This window comes from Heterodontus francisci, chromosome 7 (genome assembly GCF_036365525.1).
Source record: "Heterodontus francisci isolate sHetFra1 chromosome 7, sHetFra1.hap1, whole genome shotgun sequence".
Lineage (NCBI taxonomy): Eukaryota > Metazoa > Chordata > Chondrichthyes > Heterodontiformes > Heterodontidae > Heterodontus > Heterodontus francisci.
Window position 1 is genome coordinate 107,964,413 of NC_090377.1, and position 24,767 is coordinate 107,989,179.

The 24,767-nt window shown below is 45.5% G+C and overlaps 1 protein-coding gene across 2 annotated transcripts in view; it reads left to right on the forward strand.

Moving 5' to 3' along the window:
* Positions 1-24,767, forward strand: part of iqca1 (IQ motif containing with AAA domain 1) — a 305,109-nt gene that overhangs the window by 268,704 nt on the left and 11,638 nt on the right. For both annotated transcript variants that reach the window (XM_068034609.1, XM_068034610.1), the window contains 2 exons: positions 3,316-3,402; positions 3,898-4,075. In XM_068034609.1, coding sequence (XP_067890710.1) covers positions 3,316-3,402; positions 3,898-4,075 — 265 coding nt within the window. The remainder of the gene's footprint in view (positions 1-3,315; positions 3,403-3,897; positions 4,076-24,767) is intronic.

A 24,767-nucleotide genomic window follows, 5' to 3' on the forward strand; every position in this document is an offset into this window, starting at 1 on the left:
TATATGCTGATAGAAGACTTTTGTTTCCCTTTTAAGTAGCTGCTATCTATTCTCATACTCTCTCTTTGCCTCTCATTTCTCTTTTCAATTCTGAACTTTCTATATTCAGCCTGGTTCTCACTTATATTATCAACCTGACAATCTGTAATACCCCACTTTTTTCTGCTTCATTGCACTCTCTATTTCTTGTGTCATCCAGGGTCGTTAGTTTTGGTTTCCCTACCTTTCCCCCTCCTGGGAATGGACTTATACTGTCCCTGAACCATCTCCTCTATAAAGGCTCAATTGCTCGATTACAGTTTTAGGTGTGGTACCATACTACAGCAGGTACTGTTGTATGATTGCCTTTAAGAGTGATGTCCCTTTAAGATCTTAATATGCTAATGAGCTAAGTACCAGAATATAGTCATGTGACTACAAGCCAGATGCACTCTGTAACTGTAACACCCAGAGTAAGGATCTGTAAATAGTTAGCTTTGTACTGTATAATAGTTTAGCTTTTTAATAAAAGCAAAATACTGCAGATGCTGGAAATCTGAAATAAAAACAGAAGGTGCTGGAAAATCTCAGCAGGTCTGCCAGTATCTGTGGAGCGAGAAGCAGAGTTAACGTTTCAGGTCAGTGACCCTTCTTCAGAACTGGCAGATATAAGAAATGTAAAAGATTTTAAGCAAGTAAAGCGGGGGTGGGGCAAGAAATAACAAAAGAGGTGTTGATAGGACAAAGTCACAGAATAGCTGACCAGAAGGTCATGGAGCAAAGGCAAACAATATGTTAATGGTGTGCTGAAAGACAAAGCATTAGTACAGATAGGGTGTTAATGGACTTCTAACTGAACAGCCACAAGCACAAACATGAAAAAAAACAGTGGGTAGGCACAGTAGAAACAAACAGAACAAACTAAAACAAAATAAACACAAAAACTAAAAGAAAAAAGAAAAAAATAACTAAAGATAAAAGTAAAATGAGGGGCCCGTCATGCTCTGAAATGATTGAACTTAGCTTTTTAGCTTTATTAGCCTTTTAATAAACCTGTTTGAGATCTTCAACCAACTGGACTGCGCGCATCTCATTTGTGTTGCATCAGACAACATAAAAAGAGCTCATTACAGGTACCTGTGGACCTATAAGCCAGCTGGTACCTGTGAAACCATACCTCAAGAGACACCTATGGAACCATACTGCAGCAACTACCTGTGGAACTATAAGCCAGCAGGTAACTGTGAAGCCATATCCCAGCAGTACTTGTGGAGCTATAAGCCAGCCAGTACCTGTGAAGCCACACCCCAAGAAACACCGGTGGACTCATACCCCAGCAGCTACCTGTGGTACCATACCCCAGTTGCTTCATGTGGAACTATACCCCAGCAGGTACCTGTGAAACCATAGCACAGCAGCTAATTGTGGATCCATACTCTAGCAAGTACCTGTAGAATCATATCCAAAGAGAAACCTGTGAAACCATACCCCAGTAGGCAGGTGCAGAACCACACCCCAACAGGAACGTGTAGAACCACACCCCAGCAGGCACGTATGGAACCATATCTCAGCAGGCAAGTGTGAAACCTTACCCCAGCAGGCACCTGTGGACAGAAGAAAATTGGATTGTGGGCAATTTTGTTTGTGCACAATGTACTCTAGATAAATGCATTTACAATTTTCCTGCACATTGCACATGCGAGGATTGCTTTGAAGTACAAGCAATCCAAAATTATATTTCAGCAGCTTACAGTACACCTTGCTTGTGTTATTTGGTATTGCAAAAAGTACAAAAGGATGTTTTTCCTGTATGACGGCATATGTCATTTCTACAGCTTTAAAATTTGACGTCATTTTTGTTATTGTGAGGAAGAATAGGCAAATTGAACATGATATTTATAATGGCAGCAATATAGGTTATTGAAAAAAGTTAGCCCCGAAAATTCACCCCCTGACCCTGCCAAAGTTCATAGTGTCAGGGATGTCACATGATTTGGATAATTTGAGTATGCTAGGCAAATATTTGCAGAAAGCTGGCCACCCAAGAGGAAGAAAGAAATTCTAGCATTTATATAGCGCCTTTTACAATCTCAGGATGTAACAAAGTGCTTTACAGCCAATGAAGTTCTTTTGAAGTGCAGTCACTGTTGTAATGTAGGATATGCAACAGGCAATTTACACACAGCAAGCTCCCACAAATAGCAATATAATAATGACAACCTGTTTCTGTGATGGTGATTGAAGAATAAATATTGGTAAGGACATTGAGGATGACTCTCCTGCTCTTCTTCAAAATAATGTCATGGGATGCTTTTCGTCCACCTAAGAGAGCAGATAGGGCCTCAGTTTAACATCTCGTGCAAATGACGGCATCTCCAACAGTGCAGCATTCCCTTAATACTGTACTGGAGTGTCAGCCTAGATTTTTATGCTCAAGTGTCTGGATTGGAACCTGAATGCACAACATGCTAATTCAGGCAAGAGTGCGACCAACAGCTGACACAAGTCAAGCTGAGGAATCCTGAGGGAGAGAGGGTGCTCAGTAACCCCTCCTGGAGGAAAACTCTAAGTGCACCATGGCTCTCCCCCTTACACCTCAAGATCATAAAACTTAAATTCATCTGCATGGCCAAGGCCACAATCCAACCCTGACTGCCATGGTGGAGCCTACAACCAGCAGTTGGTCAGCTGATACACCAGATCGCACCAAGCATACCAGTACAATGTTGTACCAGGTCTCTAAGAAGATTGCACTACACAAGGCCACTCTGGAAAGCTTGCCACTAAGTGAATATCTTTTAACTAAGCCCCAGTCTAGTTTCCAAGATTTCTGATGGACTCATGCCAAAGTTACAGAGGGATTTCACGGCCATAGACTTTTGGCCCCATTGTTGTTTTTATTTTTAAATTTCTCCCGTCCTTTAAGATTCTTGAAGCCTCATGGTGCTGCTCGAGCAGGTGTCTTGTTCTCATCTCTTCTCTAATCTTGGCAGTAATTGTCTGATCACTTATTTGTGACAACAGTCTGGAGTCCTTCTCCCTCCCTGTGGCAATACCTGACCATTGTAATATGTGTCTGAAGCCTGGGATCCCTCTGCCTGTGGGCAACACCTGACCACTATACGACATGTCAACACCCTGGGTTTCCTCTCATTCCCTTGTCATCTGTGCTTTGTGGATTGTGTTGATAAATGTTTTCCGCTGTTTAGTTTTTCAGGTTAAATAAAGCAGCTTCCAAATGGTCGGGTGCACGCTCCCTTTACACCCAAAGAATTGGATCAAATATGCATATGTCTGTATTAATCCTAACCCTGATGGTGTTGTAATTTTACTCAGGTTGCTCGCCTGTTGCAACCTTCTGTAGTGTGGATTGACAATGCAGAGAAAATCTTCTACAAGAAGGTTCCAAAGATGGAGAAGCGGGTATGTGCAAAGTTTTTTGTTAAGTGATATTGAGGCTGTTAGCTGGCCCAGGTAATGAAGCCAATAGAAAATGACCACCTTTCTTTTTTACCGTCTTGTTTCAGTTGTGATTTCTTGCTGTTTAAGTTATGAACTCACACTTGCAGTGTGACAGCCTTTGCATTTGAAATCTTTTCAAGTGCAACGCTTCTGAAGTACGATGGATTTACTGAATGGAAGACTATTAATATGTACAGATTGATAGCACAGTCTCTATCCAATTTTACCCATTGTTTCACTGTTGCATAATTAAAAACCTCTATGCGAGACAAATAATCCATAGACCTATTTCCATCTACGGAACAAGACCCTTGATAAAATATTGAACAAGCATTTTAAACAAGATGGTACACATTTTATCATTTTCCAAAAAGATTGTGAAAAATTCAGTTGTTCAGAGTTGGGCTGCTTTTCTGTGCCTGTGGCATCAAATTTTCTTTATCTCATCTTTTGCAGCTGGAACCGAAGCGGCTAAAGAAATCTTTCCCCAAAATACTCAAATCCATTCAAGCAGAAGATCGCGTTCTTATTGTGGGCACAACGCAACGACCCTTCGACGCAGAATTGAAGTCTTTCTGTCGAGGTTTCCAGAAAATTGTGCTCATTCCTAGACCAGACTATAGCTCTAGATTTGGTGAGTACAGAGTAAAGATGGACCCTCCTAGAGAGGAGATGTTCCTGGATCTCAGCCCAGGTGCACTGAATCGCCTGTGTGCAGCGAATATCGGAGAATTTGGCGGACCGAAGGTCATGTCTGTGAAGAAACCTGATGATTTTCCTCTGTTCAAATAAATGGAAGGAAATTCTGGCAAGTGCCTTGACAGACATGTAAATGGGCCAAGTCGATTTTCTAATATTCCCTGTGTCCTGGTGCACTTGCACACACGCTCAGGAAAATCTCTGCTTGAATCTGAAACAGCAATGAGACTAATGCCATGCAAGGTATCTCTCCATGCTCACATTTACAGTGGGAGTGGAAACTGCGAAATCAAATTTACACAAATCATAGTTACCAAACACGTCAGTGTTAGGAATGCAGGCTGCATGCTGGAAGGAGCCCAATGGTGTGAAACAGTTGGACTAATACTAGGTTGAATTAGCGACAGGGTATTGGCTGGGTACAGTTACCGAGTTTAACACATCAACAGAGAAGCAGTCAGTAACTTGGAGCAGGAGTAACGAAGGGTCTAAACCCAAAACAGTAACCCAATTTTTGTTCTTTACAGATTATTGCTGTACTTACAGCATTTTCTATTTTTATTTCATTAGCTCAGGATACACTGGGATGTCTAGGAAGAGCTAAGTTTCCAGTAGTGTTGGCATTGTACTGTGACCATAAATTCTCCTTTGCATTAAGATTCAGTGGGCAGAGAATTGGATATGACCCGAAAACGGGTGTGGGATCGTTGTGTTATTATTTTTATGTAGCAATAAGTAATCAAACTTAAGTTGAGTGATCATAAACTGTGGATTCTTCATTTGTATGGTAACGCATTTACAAGAGAGCTCTGTTTTACACAGGCGACTAGGTACCTTGCTCAACTCCAAGGGCTGAATTTTACGCCGCCTCAGCGGGCCGGAATGTGGCGTGTGGGCGGCGTAAAATTGAGCGGGAGGCTCTGGAAAGCTTTCCCACCCCGCTCCCGCCTCCGGCCAACTTTACTGCGGTTGGGGCCGCCCGCCCCAGGCCGATCAAGGCCCTTAAGTGGCCAGTTAACAGCCACTTAAGGGCCCTCACCCGCCTCCAAGGATATTTTACCTGTGGCAAGGGGGCGTGCTGGGGATGTGAAAGGCCACCCAGTGATAGCTGACGGGGCGGTTGCCGTGGCAGTCGGGCACAGGGTACCCAATCGAGGACTGCCCCTGCCTTCCAACCCACCCCAGGGACCCAAGATGCCCACCTGCCCCTCATACGACCACAGTTGCCTCTCTGGCAGGATCGATTCCCCCCCCTTCCCCCGGTGAGGCAACCCCAACATACCTTCAGTCCTGGTTCCATGGCATCTTCCATGATCAGCTGGGCTGCTGTGCCAGCAGTGACCACCGCTCCCGGGCTGGCAGCTCAATGAGGTGGGACTTCCTCCCTCAGGTGGGGAGAAGACCTGCCTCAGGACAATTAAAACCCAGGGACCGTAAAATGCGGGACGGATCCCCGGGCTAGGCCGAATCGCATCCACCACCGACTTTTACGTCGGTGGCGAAGTCCCATCCGCCTAAAGTCACATGCTGAATGACATCACTTCCTATGATGCTTTGTGGAGTACTTACATTGTTAAAGTGATATCACTACATCCCCTTGTCCTAAAATGGAAATACACCGTCATGCCCGGAAAAGGCATGTCCTATTCGTAACTCTAAAAATGGTCTGTATTCAGCATAGAGGCTTCGGGAGCTGAATTTTCTTTTTTCAAATAAACCACAATTGACATTAAAAGAAAGAATAATTTGGGACAAAATTAATAGTCACATGGACAAATACGGGTTAATTAAAGAAAGCCAGCATGGATCTCTTAAGGGAAGTCTGCACTGAGTGCTGCTGGAGGGCACAGAGTGTGAAGAAGGGAGTTTGGTAAGTGAGGAAGTCCGGTAAGGAGGGGAATTATAAATTAAGAAAAAAATAAATTTGAGTGCACTGAGAGCTGCTTTGAGTGCACAGAGTGCAAAATGGGAGTTTGGTGTGTGAGGGAGGGGTTCCTTCCTTCCTTCCTTCCTCCCTTCCCTTCCCTTCCCTCCTTCCCTTCCCTTCCCTCCTCCCCTTCCCTTCCCTTCCCTTTCCTTTCCTTTCCTTTCCCTTCCTTCCTTCCTTCCTTCTTTCCTTCCTCCTTTCCTTTCCTTTCCTTTCCTTCCTCCTTTCCTTTCCTTTCCTCCCTTCCCTGCTTCCTTCCTCCAGTAGCTACCTCTTTCAATGGGACAGAGGAAGAAGCGGATTGGTGAGTCACTCGTACGTTGTTCTACTTCTCATTGTAATAAAATGCTTTTAAAGTTACTGTATGGCAGGTTAGCTAGGCCAAGTGAAACGTACGTCCTGCGATATGGGGGAAGTCATGGATGCACTATGTGTCCTAGATGAACACATCTGTAGGAAGTGCCACCGGCTGCAGAAGCTTGAGCTCTGGGTTTCGGAACTCGAGCGGCAGCTGGAGTCACTGTTCTGCATCCGCAAGGCAGAGGACTATATGGATAGCACGTTTAGGGAGGTGGTCATAGCACAGTTTAGGAGCTTGCAGGCAGAGAGGGAATGGGTGACCACCAGGCAGTCTAAGAGAGCCAGACAGGCAGTGTAGAAGTCCCCTGAGCCTATCTTGCTTGCTAATCGGGTGATGGTTCCTCAGGGGAGTGCAGCCAGAGCAAAGTCTGTGGCACCTAGGGTGGCTCAACTGCACAGGAGGGGAGGAAGAAGAGTGGAAGAGCAATCGTGATAAGGGATTTGATAGTCGGGGGATCAGACAGAGGTTTCTGCGTAAATAAACGTGACTCCAGGATGGTGTGCTGCCTCCCTGGTGCCAGGGTCAAGGATGTCACGGAGCGGCTATAGGACAAACTTGTGGAGGAGGGTGAACAGCCAGCGGTCATGGTCCACATTGGTATCAATGACATAGGTAGGAAGAAGGATGAGGTCCTGAAAGCAGATTTTAGGGAGTTAGGAAGGAAGTTAAAAAGCAGGACCTCAAGAACAGTAATCTCAGTATTACTCCCAGTGCCACTATGCTAGTGAGCATAGGAATATGAGTATTGAGGGATTGAACACGTGACTGGAGAATTGTTGTAGGAGGGAGGGAATCAGATTTCTGAGGCATTGGGACCGGTTCTGGGGCAGGTGGGACCTGTACAAGTACTAGCATCCTCGCAGGGAGATTTGCTAGTGCTGTTGGAGAGGGTTTAAGCTAGCTTGTCAGGGGGATGGGTACCTGAGGGGTAGCTCAAATTGGAAGGAAGTAAAGCTAGTCACGGGAGGTAGAAAAGTAGCAAGTGACATTAGAAGGCAGGCAAAACAAAGGCGAGCATCAACTAGGCTTAGAATGCAGAATAATGTCAAGAAGACCAGATTAAGGGCACTGTACCTGAATGCACGCAGCATCTGCAACAAGGTAGATAATTTAAAGGCCCAAATAGAGGTAAATAGGTATGATCTAATTGCCATTATGGAAATGTGGCTACAGGGTGACCAAGACTGGGAACTGAATTTTCAACGATATTCAACATTTAGGAAGGACAGGAAAAAGGGAAAAGGATGTGGTGTTGCACTGATAATAAAGGATAGGATCAGTAATTTAGTAAGGGAGGATCTCAGATCGGAAGAACCAAATGTGGAATCTGTTTGGAGCTAAGAAACAGCAAGGGACAGCAAACATTGGTGGGAGTTGTTTATAGGCCACCAAACAGTAGTAGTGGTGTGGGGCATGGTATTAATCAGGAGATTAGAGAAACATATATTATAGGTAATACAGAAATCGTGGGTAACTTCAATCTGCACATAGACTGGGTAAACTTAATGAACACTAATGCTGTGGAGGACGAGTTTCTGGAGTGTGTTAGGAATGGTTTTCTAGAGCAGTATGTTGAGGAACCGACTAGAGAACAGGCTATTTTAGATCTAGTATTATGTAATGAGAAAGGGCTAATTAATAATCTTCTTGTAAAAGAACCTTTAGGGATGAGTAACCATTATATGATAGAATTTTACATTATGTTTGAAAGTGAGGTAGTTCAATCTGAAGCCAGGGTGTTAAATTTGTACAAAGGAAATTATGAAGGTATGAGGGACAAATCGGCTGATGTGGATTGGGAAAATGCATTAAAAGGTATGACAGTACAAAGGCAATGGATAGTCTTCAAAGAAATATTACATAGTTTACAGCAACTATACATTCCTTCAAGGCACAAAACCCCCAGAAGTAAAGGCAGTCAACCGTAGATAACAAAGTTAAGGATTGTATAAGATTAAAAGGAAAGGCCTATAAAGTTGCCAGATATAGTCGTAAACCTGAGGATTGGGAGGATTTTAGAATACAGCAAAGGAGGATGAAGAAACTGATAAAGAAAGGGAGAATAGAATATGAATGTAAGCTCGCAAAAAACATAAAAACGGACAGTAAAAGCTTCTTTAGTTATGTTAGAAGGAAACATTTGGCTAAGACAAATGTGGGTCCAATACAGGCAGAGTCAGGAGAATGTATAATGGGGAATAGAGGAATGGCAGAGAAGCTAAATGATTACTTTGTGTCTGTCTTCACTCAGGAAGATACAAGTAATCTCCCAGAATTAGAGATCCAAGGGATTAGGAGGAATGAGGAATTGAAGGAAATTAGTATTCGTAAGAAGGTTGTATTGGAGAAATTAATGGGGCTGAAGGTTGATAAGTCCCCAGGGCCTGATATTCGACATTCTAGAATGTTGAAAGAGGTAGCTATGGAGATAGTGGATGCATTGGTGACCATCTTCCAAAATTCTATAGATTCTGAAGTAGTTCTTGCAGATTGGAAGGTAGCAAATGTAACCCCACTATTTAAGAAGGGAAGGAGAGTAAAAACAGGGAATTACAGACCTGTTAGCCTTACATCGGTAATTGGGAAAATGCTAAAATCTATTCTAAAGGATGTGATAAATGGACACTTGGATAATAAAGATCTGATTGGGCATAGTCAACATGGATTTATGAAGAGGAAATTATGTTTGACAAACCTGTTGGAGTTTTTTGAGGATGTTACTAATAGAATTAATAAAGGGGAGTCGGTAGATGTGGTATAGGATTTTAGGAAAGCTTTTGATAAAGTCCCCTACAAGAAGTTGGTTAGAAAAATTAAAGCACATGGGATAGGAGGCAATATGGATTAAGGATTGGTTAACAAGCAGAAAGCAGAGAGTAGGAATAAATGGGTCTTTCTCGCATTGGCAGGCTGTGACTAGTGGGGTACCATAGGGATCAGTGCTTGGGCCCCTGCTGTTCACAATATATATTAATGATTTGGTTGTGGAGACTAAATGTAATATTTCCAAGTTCGCAGATGACACACAACTAGGTGGGAATGTGTGTTGTGAGGAAAATGCAAAGCAGCTTCAAGGGGATTTGGACAGACTTAGTGAGTGGGTAAGAATGTGGCAGATGAATATAATGTGGAAAAATGTGAGGTTATCCACTTTGGGAGGAGGAATAGATGAGCAGAGTATTTCTTGAATGGTAAGAAGTTAGAAAGTGTAGATGTACAAAGGGACCCGGGAGTTCTTGTCAATAAGTCACTGAAAGCTAACATGCAGGTGCAGCAAGCAATTAAGAAGGCAAATGGTATGTTGGCCTTCATTGCAAGAGGATTTGAGTGCAGGAGTAGTGAAGTCTTGCTTCAATTCTATAGAACCTTGGTTAGACCGCACCTGAAGTACTGTGTGCAGTTTTTGTCCCCTTACCTTTGGAAGGATATTATTGCCACAGAGGGAGTACAACAAAGGTTCAGCAGGCTTGTTCCCAGGATGGCGGGAGTGTCCTATGCAGAGAGATTGGGGAAACTGGGCCTGTATTCTCTGGAGTTTCGAAGAATGAGAGGTGATCTCATTGAAACCTACAACATATTTAAAGGGATAGACATGGTAGATGCAGTTAAGATGTTTCCCCTGGTTGGGGAGTCTAGAACCAGTGGACACAATTTCAAAATAAGGGGGAAGCCACTTAGGACAGAGATGAAGAGAAATTTCTTTACTCAGAGGGTTGTGAATCTTTGGAATTCTCTACCCCAGAGGTCTGTGGAAGCTCGGTCATTGAGTATGTTCAAAGCAGAGATTTACTGATTTCTAAATACCAATGATATAAAGGGATATGAGGATAATATGGGAAAAGGCATTGAAGTGAATGATCAGCCATGATCGTATTGATTGGCGGGGCAGGCTCGATGGGCTGAATGGCCTAGTCATGCTCCTATGTTCCTACGTTCCTAACTCATGTTTAACTAACTTGCTGGAGTTTTTTGAAGAGGTAACAGAGAGGGTGATGAGGGCAATGCCATTGATGTGGTGTACATTGACTTCCAAAAGGCATTTGATACAATGCTGCACAACAGACTTGTGAGCAAAGCTATAGCTCATGGAATAAATGGGACAAGAGCAACATGGATATGGAATTGGCTGAGTGACAGGAAACAAATCGTGGTTAATGGGTGTTTTTCAGGCTGGAGGAAGGTTGTAGTCAGTGTTAGGATCCCTGCTTTTCTTGATCTATATTCATGACCTAGAACTTGGAGTACAGGGCACAATTTCAAAGTTTGCGGATGATACGAATTGTGGAAGCATTGTGACCTGTGAGGAGGGTAGTGTAGAACTTCAACAGGACATAGACAAGTTAGTGGAATGGGCAGACAGGTGGAAGATGAAGTTCAATGTGGAGCTCTTCATTTTGGTGGGAAGAACATGGAGAGATAATATAAAATAAAGTGTATAATTCTAAAGGGGGTCCAGGAACAGAGGGATATGGATGTATATGTGCATAAGTCATTGAAAATGGCACGACAGGTTGAGAGTTAATAAAGCATACAGTATCCTGAGCTTTATTAATAGGGGCATACAGTACAAGTGCAAGGAGGTTATGTTGAACTTGTATAAGACACTAGTTCGGCCTCAGCTGGAGTACCGCATCCAGTTCAGGGCGCTGCACTTTAGGGAGGATGTTAGAGGGGGTGCAGAAAAGATTCATGAGAATGGCTCCAGGGATGAGGAATTTCACTCTTGATGATAAATTGGAGAAGTTGGGACCGTTTACCTTGGATAAGAGAAGGCTGAGAGGAGATTTGATAGAAGTATTCAAAATCATGAGGGGTCTGGACAGAGTAGATAGGGAGAAACTGTTTTCACTCATGAAAGGATCGAGAATGAGAGGGCACAGATTTAAAGTAATTGGTAAAAGAAGCAAAAGCGACATGAGAAAAACTTTTTCTTGCACCGTGTGGTTAAGGTCTCGAATACATTGCCTGAGATTGTGCTGGAGACACGTTCAATTGAAGCATTCAAAAGGAAATTAGTCAGTTATATGAAAAGAAAGAATGTGCAGGGTTACAAGGAAAAGTTGGGGGAAGACACTAAGTGAAATGCTCATTAGGAGAATTGGTGCAGACACGATGGGCCAAATGGCCTCCTTCTGCGCTGTGACAATTCTATGATTCTCTGTGATTAAAATGGCTGCGTAGAGTCAGGTGACTTTTGCAATTTCGTCCCAGACTCGGAAGTATCTCAAGCCTCCAGAAAGCTCCAAAATGAATGACCATGGGTGGAGTGCCTCCCTTGAATGGGCATACCGAGAACAAACTATTTCTGGAATTCATACCTCCTATTGTTTGTGGTCTTAGCCAAAACTCAATATCTATAGACTCCTAGGGCTGAATTTTACGCCACCCCGGCGGGTTGGATGGTGGCATGGGGGCGGTGTAAAACTGAGCGGGAGGCTCTGGGAGGCCTACCCGCCCCGCTTACGCCTCCACTCAAGTTTACAGCGTCGGGGGGGGCGGGGGAGTGCGGTGGGGGGAGAGCGGCCCGCCCACCCGAGGCCAGTCAAGGAGTCAAGGCTCTTAAGTGGTCACTTAAGGGTCCTCGCCCCCCTCCATGGGTATTTTACCCGTGGCAAGCCGGCATGATGGGGAACTGAAAGGCCGCCCAGTGATAGCTGCGGGGGGGGGTGGGCCATGGCAGTCGGCTACAGGGTGCCCGATTGAGGGCCGCCCCTGCCTCCCAACCCACCCCCGTGACCCAAAACGACCCCTCCTCCCAAACGACCACTCCAGCCTCACCAGGGAAGGACAAATCCCCCTGGTGAGGCAACCCCAACTTACTTCGTCTCCAAGATCCATTGCGTCAGCTGGGCTGCAATCCCAGCAGTGGCCACCGCTCCCGGTGGTGCTGCTGGGACTAAGAGCTGCCGGCCCGCTGATTGGCCGGCAGCTCACTGAGCCGGGACCTCCTCAAGTGGGTGGAAGTCCCACCTCGGGACAATTAAAGCCTGGGGACTTGTAAAATGGGGGACAGATCCCTGGGCTAGGTGGAAGCGGGTTCGCCACAGACTTTCACATCGGTGGCAAATTCCCATCCACCTAAGGTAAATTCCAGCCCCTCGACTCACTGGGCTGGATTTTACAGGCCCTCCAATGTCAGGCTCCATGGTGGGGGGGGGGGGGGAGGGCGCGAAGATTGTTCCAGCGGAGGCTAGCCACAGAGCCCGACACCGGGAGTACCAGGCCCGAACCTCCTGGTTATGGACCCTTGCCACTGGATGATGGGATCTGCTTTTAAATATATAAATTAACAAAATTAATACATTAACGTACACTTACGGGCCAGCCGCGATCTACAGAGTGGAGGCCGGCAGTCCCCCACCTTCACTTCCCCGTCTGGAGAAAGCAGGGGCCACACTGATGGGGAATGTAAAATTTTTAGTGCGGGTTGGGGGGGGACACAGGATCAAATTACCATCATCAGTGTAGGAGATGATGGGAAGGGATGAACTGTAAACTTTGTACAGTCTGGAGGGGGGAAGGTCGTATTCGTAAGGTAAATATTTTGTGGTGGAGGGGGAAGGGCAGATACTTACTTTTATTGTTATTGTGGAGTGGGAAAGGGGCATTCGAATTTTATTCAGTACATTATTGGTGGAGGATATCTTTAAAAATTTAAATTAGCTGGCAGGGCTGGCTGCAATTTAAAAATGGTGCCAGCGCACAGGCCTGGCACAGCTGACGCCATGGCTGGCATCGGACAACCCGCCTCCTCCACGTGATGCGGGGGGGGGTGGTGGGCGGGCCAACCCAGGTATTTAAATGAGCCACACGCTGTAGATCCCGGCGGCTTGGCAGTGTGTGGTCCGCAAATGTGGGCCACCATTTTTTCTGCCTGCCGCCAGGAGCAGCAGCAGGTGCTTAAAATCCAGCCTACTATCTCTGAGCTCAAAACTTAACAGAGAGCTGTAATGAACCAGTTAAATCATAAGTAGGTGTGAATGGCCATCATCTATCCCCCATTGTGTAGCAATGGCTTCGAACTTGAAATCATTCTGGGTGGACAATGGAAGTATTGATCACATGGTCGCCTGACAAAAACTCATCACTAATATTGAATCTTATTATTCCAAGCACCAGTGAGAGATTGGGTTGTCTTCAAACAACAGCTGCAGAAACAGCAGCAAAGCCCATGCATTAAAACTAGAGACTACCACATCTTAAGGCCTCCAAGCCTGTTCCTTTTCCTTCGTTTGTAATTTGTAAAAGTGCACTATCCTTTTTAACTGCTTTCTTCCTCGAGAGAGAGTGTGTGTGTGTATGTGAGTGTGTGTATGTGTGAGTGAGTGGCGACTTAGATTTTTGGGGTGAATGTGTGAAATAAAATAATCCTCTTTATTTCAATCCATGAAAAGTTTGCAAGTTCTCCCTGTGACTGCGTGGGTTTTCGCCGGGTGCTCCGGTTTCCTCCCACCACCAAAGACTTGCAGGTGATAGGTAAATTGGCCATTGTAAATTGCCCATAGTGTAGGTAGGTGGTAGGGAATATGGGATTACTGTAGGGTTAGTAGGGTAAATGGGTGGTTCTTGGTCGACACAGACTCGGTGGGCCGAAGGGCCTGTTTCAGTGCTGTATCTCTAAATATAAATATAATATAATATAAATATAATATAAAAGTGCGCTACTGGTTATTAAAATTAGCCATACACTCAGGGGTTAAGAAACACACCCACCTTCCTTCTAAAAGGAAACACTGATTAGAGACAGTAAAGTGAAGGGAACTGGGGTTTCAGTTCTCTCTTAATTCTGTCTGTAATAACATAAAAAAAACTATGGACATAATGGAAGGAAATGACTTTGAAAAATATTTACACATGCATTGACTGTAGTGTTCTTTAGCCATGTGTCTGTGATTCATACAGGCGGTCTACTGACTCTACCTGATCTTGTCACATGTAGTTTCATGGGGAGCTAGACTTATCAGCTTTCTTCTCATGACTTTTGTGTGTATTCTGACAGTCATCCTGTGCTTGATTGTTATGCTGGTCATTTTCTCTTGCTATGTTCTGCTGATCTGAGTGTGACCATGTTCTCGATGGAATCAGATTGTCAGGTATAGTGTTATTAGCTAGCTCTCTTAGCTGACTGTGATTCCTTCTTAGAACTGCTCTGTTGGGGGTGCTCACTTCATAAGATAAGAGCAAATGAGAACAGAAGGTGCCGGAAATATTCAGCAGGTCTGGTAGCATCAGGAGTTCTGATGAAGGGTTACAGACCTGAAACATTAACTCTGTTTCTCTCTACACAGATGCTGCCAGACCTGCTGAGTATTTCCGGCACTTTCTGTTCTCATTAAGTCACTTCATAAGATCTTGGTTCATTGCAGACTTTGGGCACTTCCGCAGGGAACCACAATTTTTCTTGTGGACTGATTACCCTGACTTTCTGCCCTATCTGTAATGGTGGTAATTCCACACTCATGTGCTTATTGTGCATCATCTTTGTCTTATCTTGTTTTGCTATGAGCCTATCTTGTATTGAGGAGGATTTCATGAGATGATGACTTGAAAGTGTTGTCTTGACCTGTCTTCCAAATATGATTTATACAGGGGATGGTAGCCCTGTGTCAATTGGTGTCACCCTCAGGTGGAACATGGCTACATGTAGATCCTGCTTCTTCTCACAACATTTTATAATTAATGATTTGACTGTATGTACCATTCTCTCTGCTAGGATGTTTGACCTAGGGTAATGCAGTGAAGAAGTGATGTGATTTCCACCCCATCTCCTGTACATGTCTTGGAATGGTTTGGCAACGTATTGCAGACTATTGTCTGATTCTATCTCTTCCGGGAACCAAACAAGCTGAAAATTGCGCTGATGGTGTTGGCAACTGATGCGTTCGAAGTTTCCCTCAATTGGCAAATTACCAGAAATTTAGGGTGGTAATCAGTGATCAACAAGTAATCACTGCCTTTGATTGTGAAGAGATTGGTTGCTATCCTTAACCAAGGATGCGATGGTATGTTGTGGGGAGGGGGTGGCTCTTTTTGCTGACATGGTTGGTGCTGCTAGCAAGCGTTATCTGACTTTACCACTCACTCAATGTCACTGTTCATACCCGGCCAATAGACAGTCTCATGTGCAAGTTTTTTAGACTTCACAATACCCATATGGCCAATATGTAACTGTGAAAGTATGTCAGGGTGATGCATTTGCAGAATTATTAACTGCCTGCCTTTGAAGATAACATTCTAGATGTATCCAACTCATCCCCCGGCATGGCCAAAAGGTTCTGAGCTCAGCAGGAACTTCCTGTATGCGTTCAGGCCATCCTTTAATAATGAGTTGCCATAGCGTCTTCAAGACTGAGTCTTTTGAGGTTTCTTTCCATAATTCTTCACACTTGTTCTGCCCTAACTGCATCAAATTGATCTGGTATACATCCTCTAACTTGATGTTAACCTCATCAACTTGGACGTCTGGTGGAACATTTTTGCACTTTCTGGGATTAGATAGTCTACTTAAAGTGTCAGAGGCTATCCTGAGATTCCCTGGCTTGTATTTGACTTCACAGTCATACCCTTGCACTTCTGCCAACAGCCTTTGCAGCCATGGAGGTGTGCTAGTCAGCAGCTTTTGCCAAATGATCACAAATGGTTTATGATCTGTTTTGACGATACAGTGTTTCCCGAAGAGATGTGTTAAATATTGTGATTCTGAACACCAATGCTAGTATTTCTCTTTCTATATTGGAATCGTTGGCCTTTGAAGGGGATAAACCTTTTGAACCGAAAGCTATTGGACGTCCATCCTGCACAAGCATGCTCCCAGGCCTTTTCTGCGAGGCATCTACTTCGAGAATGGTGTCCTTGTTCAGATCATAGTACTGCAAATACGTATCCGTTAAGAATGATTTCTTCAACAAACATTTCAACACTGGTGATCCTCATGCCATAGAAATTATGTTTCCTTTCTGAGGAGTTCCCATAGAATCAAAGATTTTTTTGGAGAAATTTGAAATGTAATTGAAGAGACCAAGGTATCTTTGCAGGTTTTCTTTGTCTTGTGCGCTTGGCATGGACTAAATATCCGCCATCTTGCTGGTATCTGTTCTAATGCCTGTGTCTGAATAAATGGAGCCAAAGAAGTTAATGTGTGTTGTGTTTATGGCACATTTCTTACTGTTGAAAAGGAGGCCTTCTTTCCTGGCGCTTTCCATCAGGATGTAATTTCCTGTCATGTTCTTCTTTTGTGGTGCCCACAACTGTGTTATCATCAGCAATACTCACACACCTTAGCACATTTTCTGTAATATGACCCATATGTTGCTGAAATAAATCCTGGCTTACTGATAAGCCAAACGGTAAATGCAAGAAGCAAAATCGGCCAAACGGAGTGCTGAAAGTCGTCAATTCTTGTGAATTTCAGAGGGCGATGGACCGGCCAGTACCCGTGCTTTGTATCTAGCTTTGAAAAAACTTGGCCCTTGCGAATTTCGGATTCAGTCCTCTAGTGGAGGGATTTTGTGAAGACAGTGTATCAATGCCTTGTTTAGCCTTCTGGGGTCAAAACAAACACTTGTTTTTATTTCAGATTTCCAGCATCTGCAGTATTTGGCTTTTATTATAGTGTTTAAGTCACTGCCACTTCTCTTCCAGGAATGCCTACCTTGAAGAAGTTCTGCTCTTCTCTCCAACAGGATTTTCGTTTGTCTCTTTTACCTTGTTCACCATCATTGCTTTCTATCAGCACCTTCTCTTTTGTTATCTCTTGCCCCACCCCTGCTTTACTTGCTTAAAACCTATTACATTTCTAGCCTCTGCCAGTTCTGATGAAGGGTCGCTAACCTGAAATGTTAACTCTGCTTCTCTCTCCACAGATGCTGCCAGACCTGCTGAGTATTTCCAGCATTTCTTGTTTTTATTTCAGATTTCCAGCATCTGCAGTATTTTGCATTTATTAAACTCAGATGGTGTTTTCCTTTTTGACTATAACTGTTACTGAGCTTCAAGATCAGCAGCAGGGTAAAGCAGGACTGCGTTCTGGTGCCAACTCTCTTTGGCATATTCTTCTCCATGCTGCCATTATACACTTTTGGCAACTCAGATGGGCATGCCAGAGCTGACGGCAAGCTGTTCAACTTGGCAAGACTGCGCACCAAGACCAAAGTGCAATAAGTCCTAGTCCTTGAGCTACTGTTTGCTGATGACACTGTGCTGACATCCCACAATGAAGTTTATTTGCAACAGCTGGTAGATCGGTTCTCCCAGGCCTACAAGGAGTTTGGACTGACAATCAGCGTCAGGAAGATCAAAGTTATAAGCCAGGACAGAGTGACTACACCTTCCATCAACATCGACCACCTCACTTTGGAGATCGTTGACAGCTTCATATACCTTGGATCAACAATAGCCAGCAATCTGTCCCTTGCTGCCGAAATCAGCACCAGGATTGCCAAGGCTGCAGCTGTCAAGTCAAAGTTGAGAATACGAGTGTGGACCAACAGCAAATTAACCAAAAATCGAGCCTGGCACTGGCCTGTTAATTGCCTGGTGTCATTAAATAGAGCCAGGGGATTCCCACCGCCTTTTCAGCCCAATGCCGGGAGCCCTGCCTGTTCCACTAAATTCTGCCCAGTGTGTGAAAACTGTAAGCATGTACCAGGTTTGTGTTCTCAGCACCCTCCTTTGTAGTCGCAAAGCATGGACAACTTATGCAAGCCAAGAAAAGCAGCTGAACAGCTTCCACCTCCACTGCCTCAGACAAATATTGGGCATCTCCTGGCAGGACAGAGTGCTGAAAATGGAAGTACACCAGTGTGCAGGGATCCCCAGCATCTTTACCCTCTTGAGTCAGTGTCGACTCTGTTGGCTGGGTCATTGTGCGCCGAATGGATGACAGCCGCGTTCCCAAAGACATGCTCTATGGCGAGCCTGCTATCGGCACAAGACCAACAGGTCACCCACATCTGTGATACAATGATGTCTGCAAGTGAGCCCTCAAGTTAACAGGGATCAGAGTAGATGCATGGGAAATCCTTGCTGCTGACCAGAGTTCCTGGAGAATGGCAGTCAGGAAAGGCATGGAAAAAGCAGAGGACAAAAGAAACAACTAGATAGTGGAAAAGAGAACCTGGCGTAAGGTGAAAATATCAGTTGACCTCACGCCAACAATATTCATCTGTGCTAGCTGTGAAACGGATTGCCACCCACGAATCAGCCTCTCCAGCCACAACAGCTGATGTTCAACTCAGAAATGACATACACCCCGGACACTGTTCATCGTCTTCCGAGACAGACGGATGCTTTCTACTGTTATTGAGCGCCCCAATCTGGTAATTCCTTGTCTCTCCACAGTATCCAGCTCTGTTTTCAGCTTGTCCATGGCATGGACTCTGCATTTTGTTGGTGGATCTATAGAGGGAGCCACGTCACCCCTTACATGTAGGACAGCTTTTCCTTTGAAACTTCTCACTTTGTCAAGATTTTCCAATGCTGCACTGGAAGCTATGGTGCAAGAGGTGAAGAGGAAAAGTGATGTCATATATCTATAGGGGGCCAGGAGGCTGTCGAAACAAACTTTGCGAAAGTGGTGGGACGAGATAGCTGTGGTAAACCTGGATGCAGTGCCACAAAAAGTTCTATAACCTCACACAAGTTGTCAAGGCTGATGAATGCATCTTCAAATGGCATAACCCACCAACTACTTCATTAGCCTCAATGCACCACACCCCCTTCACTCACCTACCAACATTCTCTAGGAAACAGGACTCAAACACATAATATTCATATATTTCACCTCACCCTCACAGAACTACTGCAAGCCTCACACTCACATCTTACACACACGTTGCACATACTGGGCAGAATTTAGTGGAGCCGGCAAGGCTCCCGGCACTGGGCTGAAAAGGTGGTGGGAACCCCACCTGGGCCATTTGGAGACACTCCCCCAGCTCTATTTAACAACACCCAGACAATTAACAGGCCGGTGTGGGGATCAATCATGCCTCCAAGACCTGCAGGCCAATCAGAGGGCCGGAATATCAGTAGTATCAGCAATGCCACCGGGAGCAGTGGCCCAGTGCTGGAGACCCGGACCTGAGGCAAGTGAGGCGGGGTTGCCGGGGCCAGTCCAGCAGGTCCTGGCAATGGAGGAAGGGAAGGGAGGATGTTGAGTGGAATGGAGGAGGGGGGTCAGGCAGGTGGGGTTGTTTACCGCCGGGGGCCTTCCATGGGCCAGGTCGCCCATGGAGGAAAGTGCCTCCACCACCCCACAAGCCCACAGGGAAAGTTCCTCATTTTACTGGTGACCTACTCACAGGGCGGAGGGTCCCCCCCACCCCACCGCTGGAGCTGGCATTAAGCCAGTGACGGGGGAAGATGCTCTTAAGTAGCTGATAATAGGCCTCTTAAGGGCCTCAATTGGCCTCTGGGCAGGAAGGCCGTCATCGGACTATCCCATCCTCAACTAAATTGCGGTGCGATGGGAAGACGACTGGCCCTCTGTTCCCATCCCCCCAACAACCATCACAATTCCATGGGCTCCCTCACCTCCTAGCCCATCTCCAGGGGTGCCCATTACATCCAGCCTATTGTCAGCCATTCAACCATGACAGCCACATCACCCAAACACATTGCATCACAATTACTGACGCATTTCCCTCTCTCTTGTAAGACAAGATGGTGCATAACTGGAGGCAGCAGCAGGAGAACAGGCATGGCTGCATGTACATACCCCAATCGAGGAGACGATGCTCGCCAACGTTGGAACTGCCATGTTGAGGCCATGACTAGTGGCAGGGATGATACCATTGAAGGTGATAGAAGCTCATAACTAATCCTCCACCTCACATCCCACTTCCCGCTCATCCCACAACCTATTCTGATTTACAAGCTGCAGATGGTATAAATTTGCACCTCTTACCTACTACCACCCCTCCCCCCCGCCCACGTCCCTCACCATAGCCCTACTCTTGTGCCTTTTTCTTTTCAGTGATGATGAACTGCAACCTGGCCAGGCAGTGGTAGAAGAGCAAAAGGTGAAAGAGCAGGAAAACAGTGATGAATCAGAAACACTATCATTCTCCCTCACACTCGTAGCCACCAGCTCAAACAAGGGCACTGTGCGTCCTTTTGAGAATAGATTAGAGGCAGAATCTGCATGTGGTGATACATTGGGCTTAAATGACCTGCAGTCAGGGCAGAGAACAAGGGTAGTGCAGGTGCCAACTTGCCAGAGGTCAGGGTCACACACAGGTTCTGCTGTAGAGGATAATGTAAGGACTTCAATGGGGCTGTCTACAGAAGAAAGCTAATGGATCTGTACATTGAAATGCTTGGTGCATTGACAGACCTACCAGAGAGGTCAATGTCAAGGAGCATAGAGGAATCTGGCACCAACTCAACATCGGGCCCATGGAGGCTTGGAGCCCATCCTTTCCAGCTTGGAAGCAGTGACCAACTCCATTAGCGCACTTGCATATCCGGACATGATGCAGCATCTGATGGCCAATGTCTCAGCTTCCATCACAGAACAAGCAGAAGTATCTGGGTGCTCCAGCGAAAGCTCAGACTGTAAGTCATGCAAGGTCAGCTAGCTGCCCTGACAGCTCAGACTGCTGTTAGGCAAGCTGAACCTGCTTCCACTCAAGCTCAGACTGCTGCCACTATGGCTAAAGATATCAGTGTTCAAAGGGTCTTACCCAACAGATTGCTAGGATTTCTGAGATGCTGCCCTGGAGGAGTGGCAGTGGCTCCATGTCACATAATTCTGCTGTGCTCTCTCAGGAGGACAGCAATTGACCTCCTACCACTACCACTCCATCAAGGTCCTTGCTGTTAGTTGTCAGCCAGCCAGCTCAGACTGCTGCCACCGCACAAGATGGCACAGTCCAAAGTTGGATCTTTTAAGCCCAGAGCTGCTCGAGATCACCCTGCAAGGCCATCTGCAGCCTGTCCCACTGAAAGTCAGCACCCTTCCAACAGCCATGCTGCAGCCACTGGGGGTAACACTACGCAAGAGCACAAGGACAGGTAAGGGCACAAGAGAAACAGGCACCAAGGAAATGCACAAGGGTGATTAGTTGACGTTTGCATGCGTTATGGCATGGTTTGATTTATAAATCTGGATTAGAATGTTTATTTTGTGGTGACGTTTATTTTTGCATTGTGGCCAAGCAAACAATCTGATGGTCAGTAACAGAGGGAAAGTAATGTGTAGAACTATTGGAGACTTGGGAATTGGGATTGCATTTACTGGTATTGCAGTCAGATGAGTCCATCACAGATGGCCCAGCCAGAAAGGAGCTGCGTTGCTTGTCTTCTTCACTTCCTCCTCCTCCTCCTCCATCATCTCCTCTTCCTCCTTAGCTGGTTGCCATATTGCTGATGGCAAGGGTTGTGTGCTCATGATGGCAGCGTTGTGTAGTATGCAGCAGACTGCCACAGATCTTGACATGCACTCTGCCGATAACAGCAGGGCTCCTCCATGGTCTGTTATATCACATTTTGTGTGGCAGCGTGGTTTTCATTGTATGCATGCTGCCCACGTGTGCATGGGTTGCACACTGGAGTCATGCTAAAGGATAGCCTTATCACCCAGTAGCCACCTTCTGGTGATGACTAAAATGCAAATGGTACAGTGGTGGAGAATGAAGGCATCATGACTGCCAGGATATCAGACATTGACCTCCATGATAGGCTGCATATGGTCGCTGGAAGTTGAGACATTGGAATCCCTTTTGGTTGCACTATAGGGCAGAGTTGACATGCAACACTCTCAAAGCAAAGTGTGTACAGTTAATGGCACCTTGCACTGAGAGGAAGCCTGCAATCCTCACGGAGCCACGTGCTCACTCTGCCTGCTTCTTTCTGGCAAGAGGGAATGAAATGTATTTAGCTGTCTTAGAGTACAGAGCCTCAGTGACCTTCCTTATGCAAAATGGATACCAAACTGGGAGATGTTGCAGATATCATCTGTTCCAGCCTGGAAGGAGCCAGACACATAATTTAATGGCCATGGTCACCTTCACAGTCACTATCAATGCCCTGCTCTGAGGATGCAGTTGTGGCTACAGCAGGTGGCAGGTTTCAGTGAGGACGTTCTTAATGAAGCAGAGACGTCTGATATAACATACCTCGCTGAGGTTCACGTAGGAGAATACTCCCTGAATACCCTGGGTGGATGTGGCCTCCTGCTGAGAGCTCTTCTCCCCCTCCTCCTCCCTCTTCCAGCAGCTTGTTCTGCTTGTTATGCCTCTGCTCATTCTCTCTGTCATGCTGTCATACAAGGAGGATGCATAATACTACATCCATGTCTGGGAGCAAGTAGTTTGTGCAGAATCCTTGAACTCAGGACAAATTCGTTCAACATATGCCACACCACTCCCTGTAGACTTTAGCATAGTTCAAACAACTCTGGAAAACGCCAAACACTTCTACAATTGCAGCAAGTAGAAATCATGCAGCAACTAACCTGAAAGTAGTTGATGATCCCTTTAAATAGCACTGGTGCGAGGTGTGGGTCCTTCCTACTGCTGAACACATGTTCAGATGTGCGAGGTTAAGAGAGGCCATTAGCTGGAGTGTTGAGCTCCAAATTGGTAGCGTTGGCAACAAATCAGCATGTGACAGCACAAACACCCTCATTAACTTGGCATCAGGTGTGGCTCTCAACAGAATGTGCGCACATGCCACTGACAACATTTTGGAAGGTAAACAGCACTCGTAGCACTGAGAAACCAGGTGCTGAGGAGCCAGATTTTGCAGCCAGTAACTCCTCTGATCAAGCACATTAACGGTCATTAACATTAATTTCTATGTCTTTGCTCTTGGGTGACGGGGAGAGAGGGAAAAAAAAGGGTGTTTAAGATTGGGCAAATGCTGCAAATTTCTCTTCCTTGTCCTTTTACTCAACCAAACTCAGAAGTTCACCTTGTAAAAAAGCAGTGAGGGGAGTGTCACAGCTCAGGCTGAAAGTATCACACTTGAAGTCACAGATAGAACTTTAACAAAGATTTAACAAGCTTTTAATAAAGGCTCCTGAATACTCTGCCACGCATGCTTGTAGGCGACCACCATGAACTGTATGTAACCTGTATGAGGGGAAAGTAATATGTGCAGCTAAAAGTGTAAACAAGTCCACAGTAGGGAAGTAGGGATGTGCTGAGACAGGTCCTTCCAGGAGCGGAGAGTAGTCGGACCTGTGCCTAGAGCAGTCCAGGCCGGCTGGAGTTTGAAGAAAGTCAACAGTGACATCACAGGAAAGCTGCAAGGTAATTGGCTGGTGAGTAATACGTTCATTGGTTGGTAAGTAATTGCTAATTTGAATTACCTATTCTAAGTTGATTTCAGATTAAAGGTGAATAAGAGAAATATTTTACAGATTAAAAACTAAAGACCAGTCGGAAATTTAAAAAATCAAATTAAAATGTAATTAAATAAAATCGAGATACAGAGCCAGGCGATGTGTTGTTCCTGCATGATATGGGAGCTGCTGGACCTTATTGTAGTTCCTAGTGACCACATCAGTAGCAAGTGTTGGCTGCTTGAGGAACTCCGGCTCAGTGTTGATGAGCTGGAGTCTGAGCTTCGGACACTGTGACACATCAGGGAGGGGGAGAGTTACCTGGACGCTGTGTTTCAGGAGACAGTCACACCCCTTAGATTAACTACCTTGAATTCGGCCAGTGGTCAGGGACAGGAGGGTGTGACTATGAGTGAGGCAGATAGAGGGATCCAGGAGGTAGTGTTGCAGGAGCCTCAGCCCTTGTCCTTGTCCAACAGGTTTGAGATTCTTTCTCCATGTGTGGACAAGAGCAGGGACTGTAAGGAGGATGAGCAAACTGACCATAGCACTGTGGTACAGGGAGCCACTCAAGTGGGGAGAGAAAAGAGAAACGTAGTCATAATCGAGGATAGTATAGTTAGGAGCATAGACACTGTTCTCTGTGGCCAGGATCGAGAGTCCCGAAGGCTGTGTTGCCAGCTGGTGCCAGGGTTCAGGATATCTCATCTGGGCTGCAGAGGAAATTGGAGTGGGAGGGGAAAGATCCAGTTGTCGTGGTCCACGTAGGTGATATAGATATAGGTAGAACGAGGATAGAGGTTCTGCTAAGGGAATATGAACAGCTAGGGGCTAAATTAAAAAGCAGAACCAAAAAGGTAATAATCTCCAGATTACTACCTTAGCCACGAGCTAATTAGCACAGGGTCAATAAGATTAAAGAGGTAAATGAGTGGCTCAGAGATTGGTATGGGAGAAATGGGTTCAAATTCATGGGACATTGGCACTAGTACTGGGGAAGGAGGGAGCTGTTCCGATGGGATGGTCTCCACCTAAATGATGCTGGGACCAGA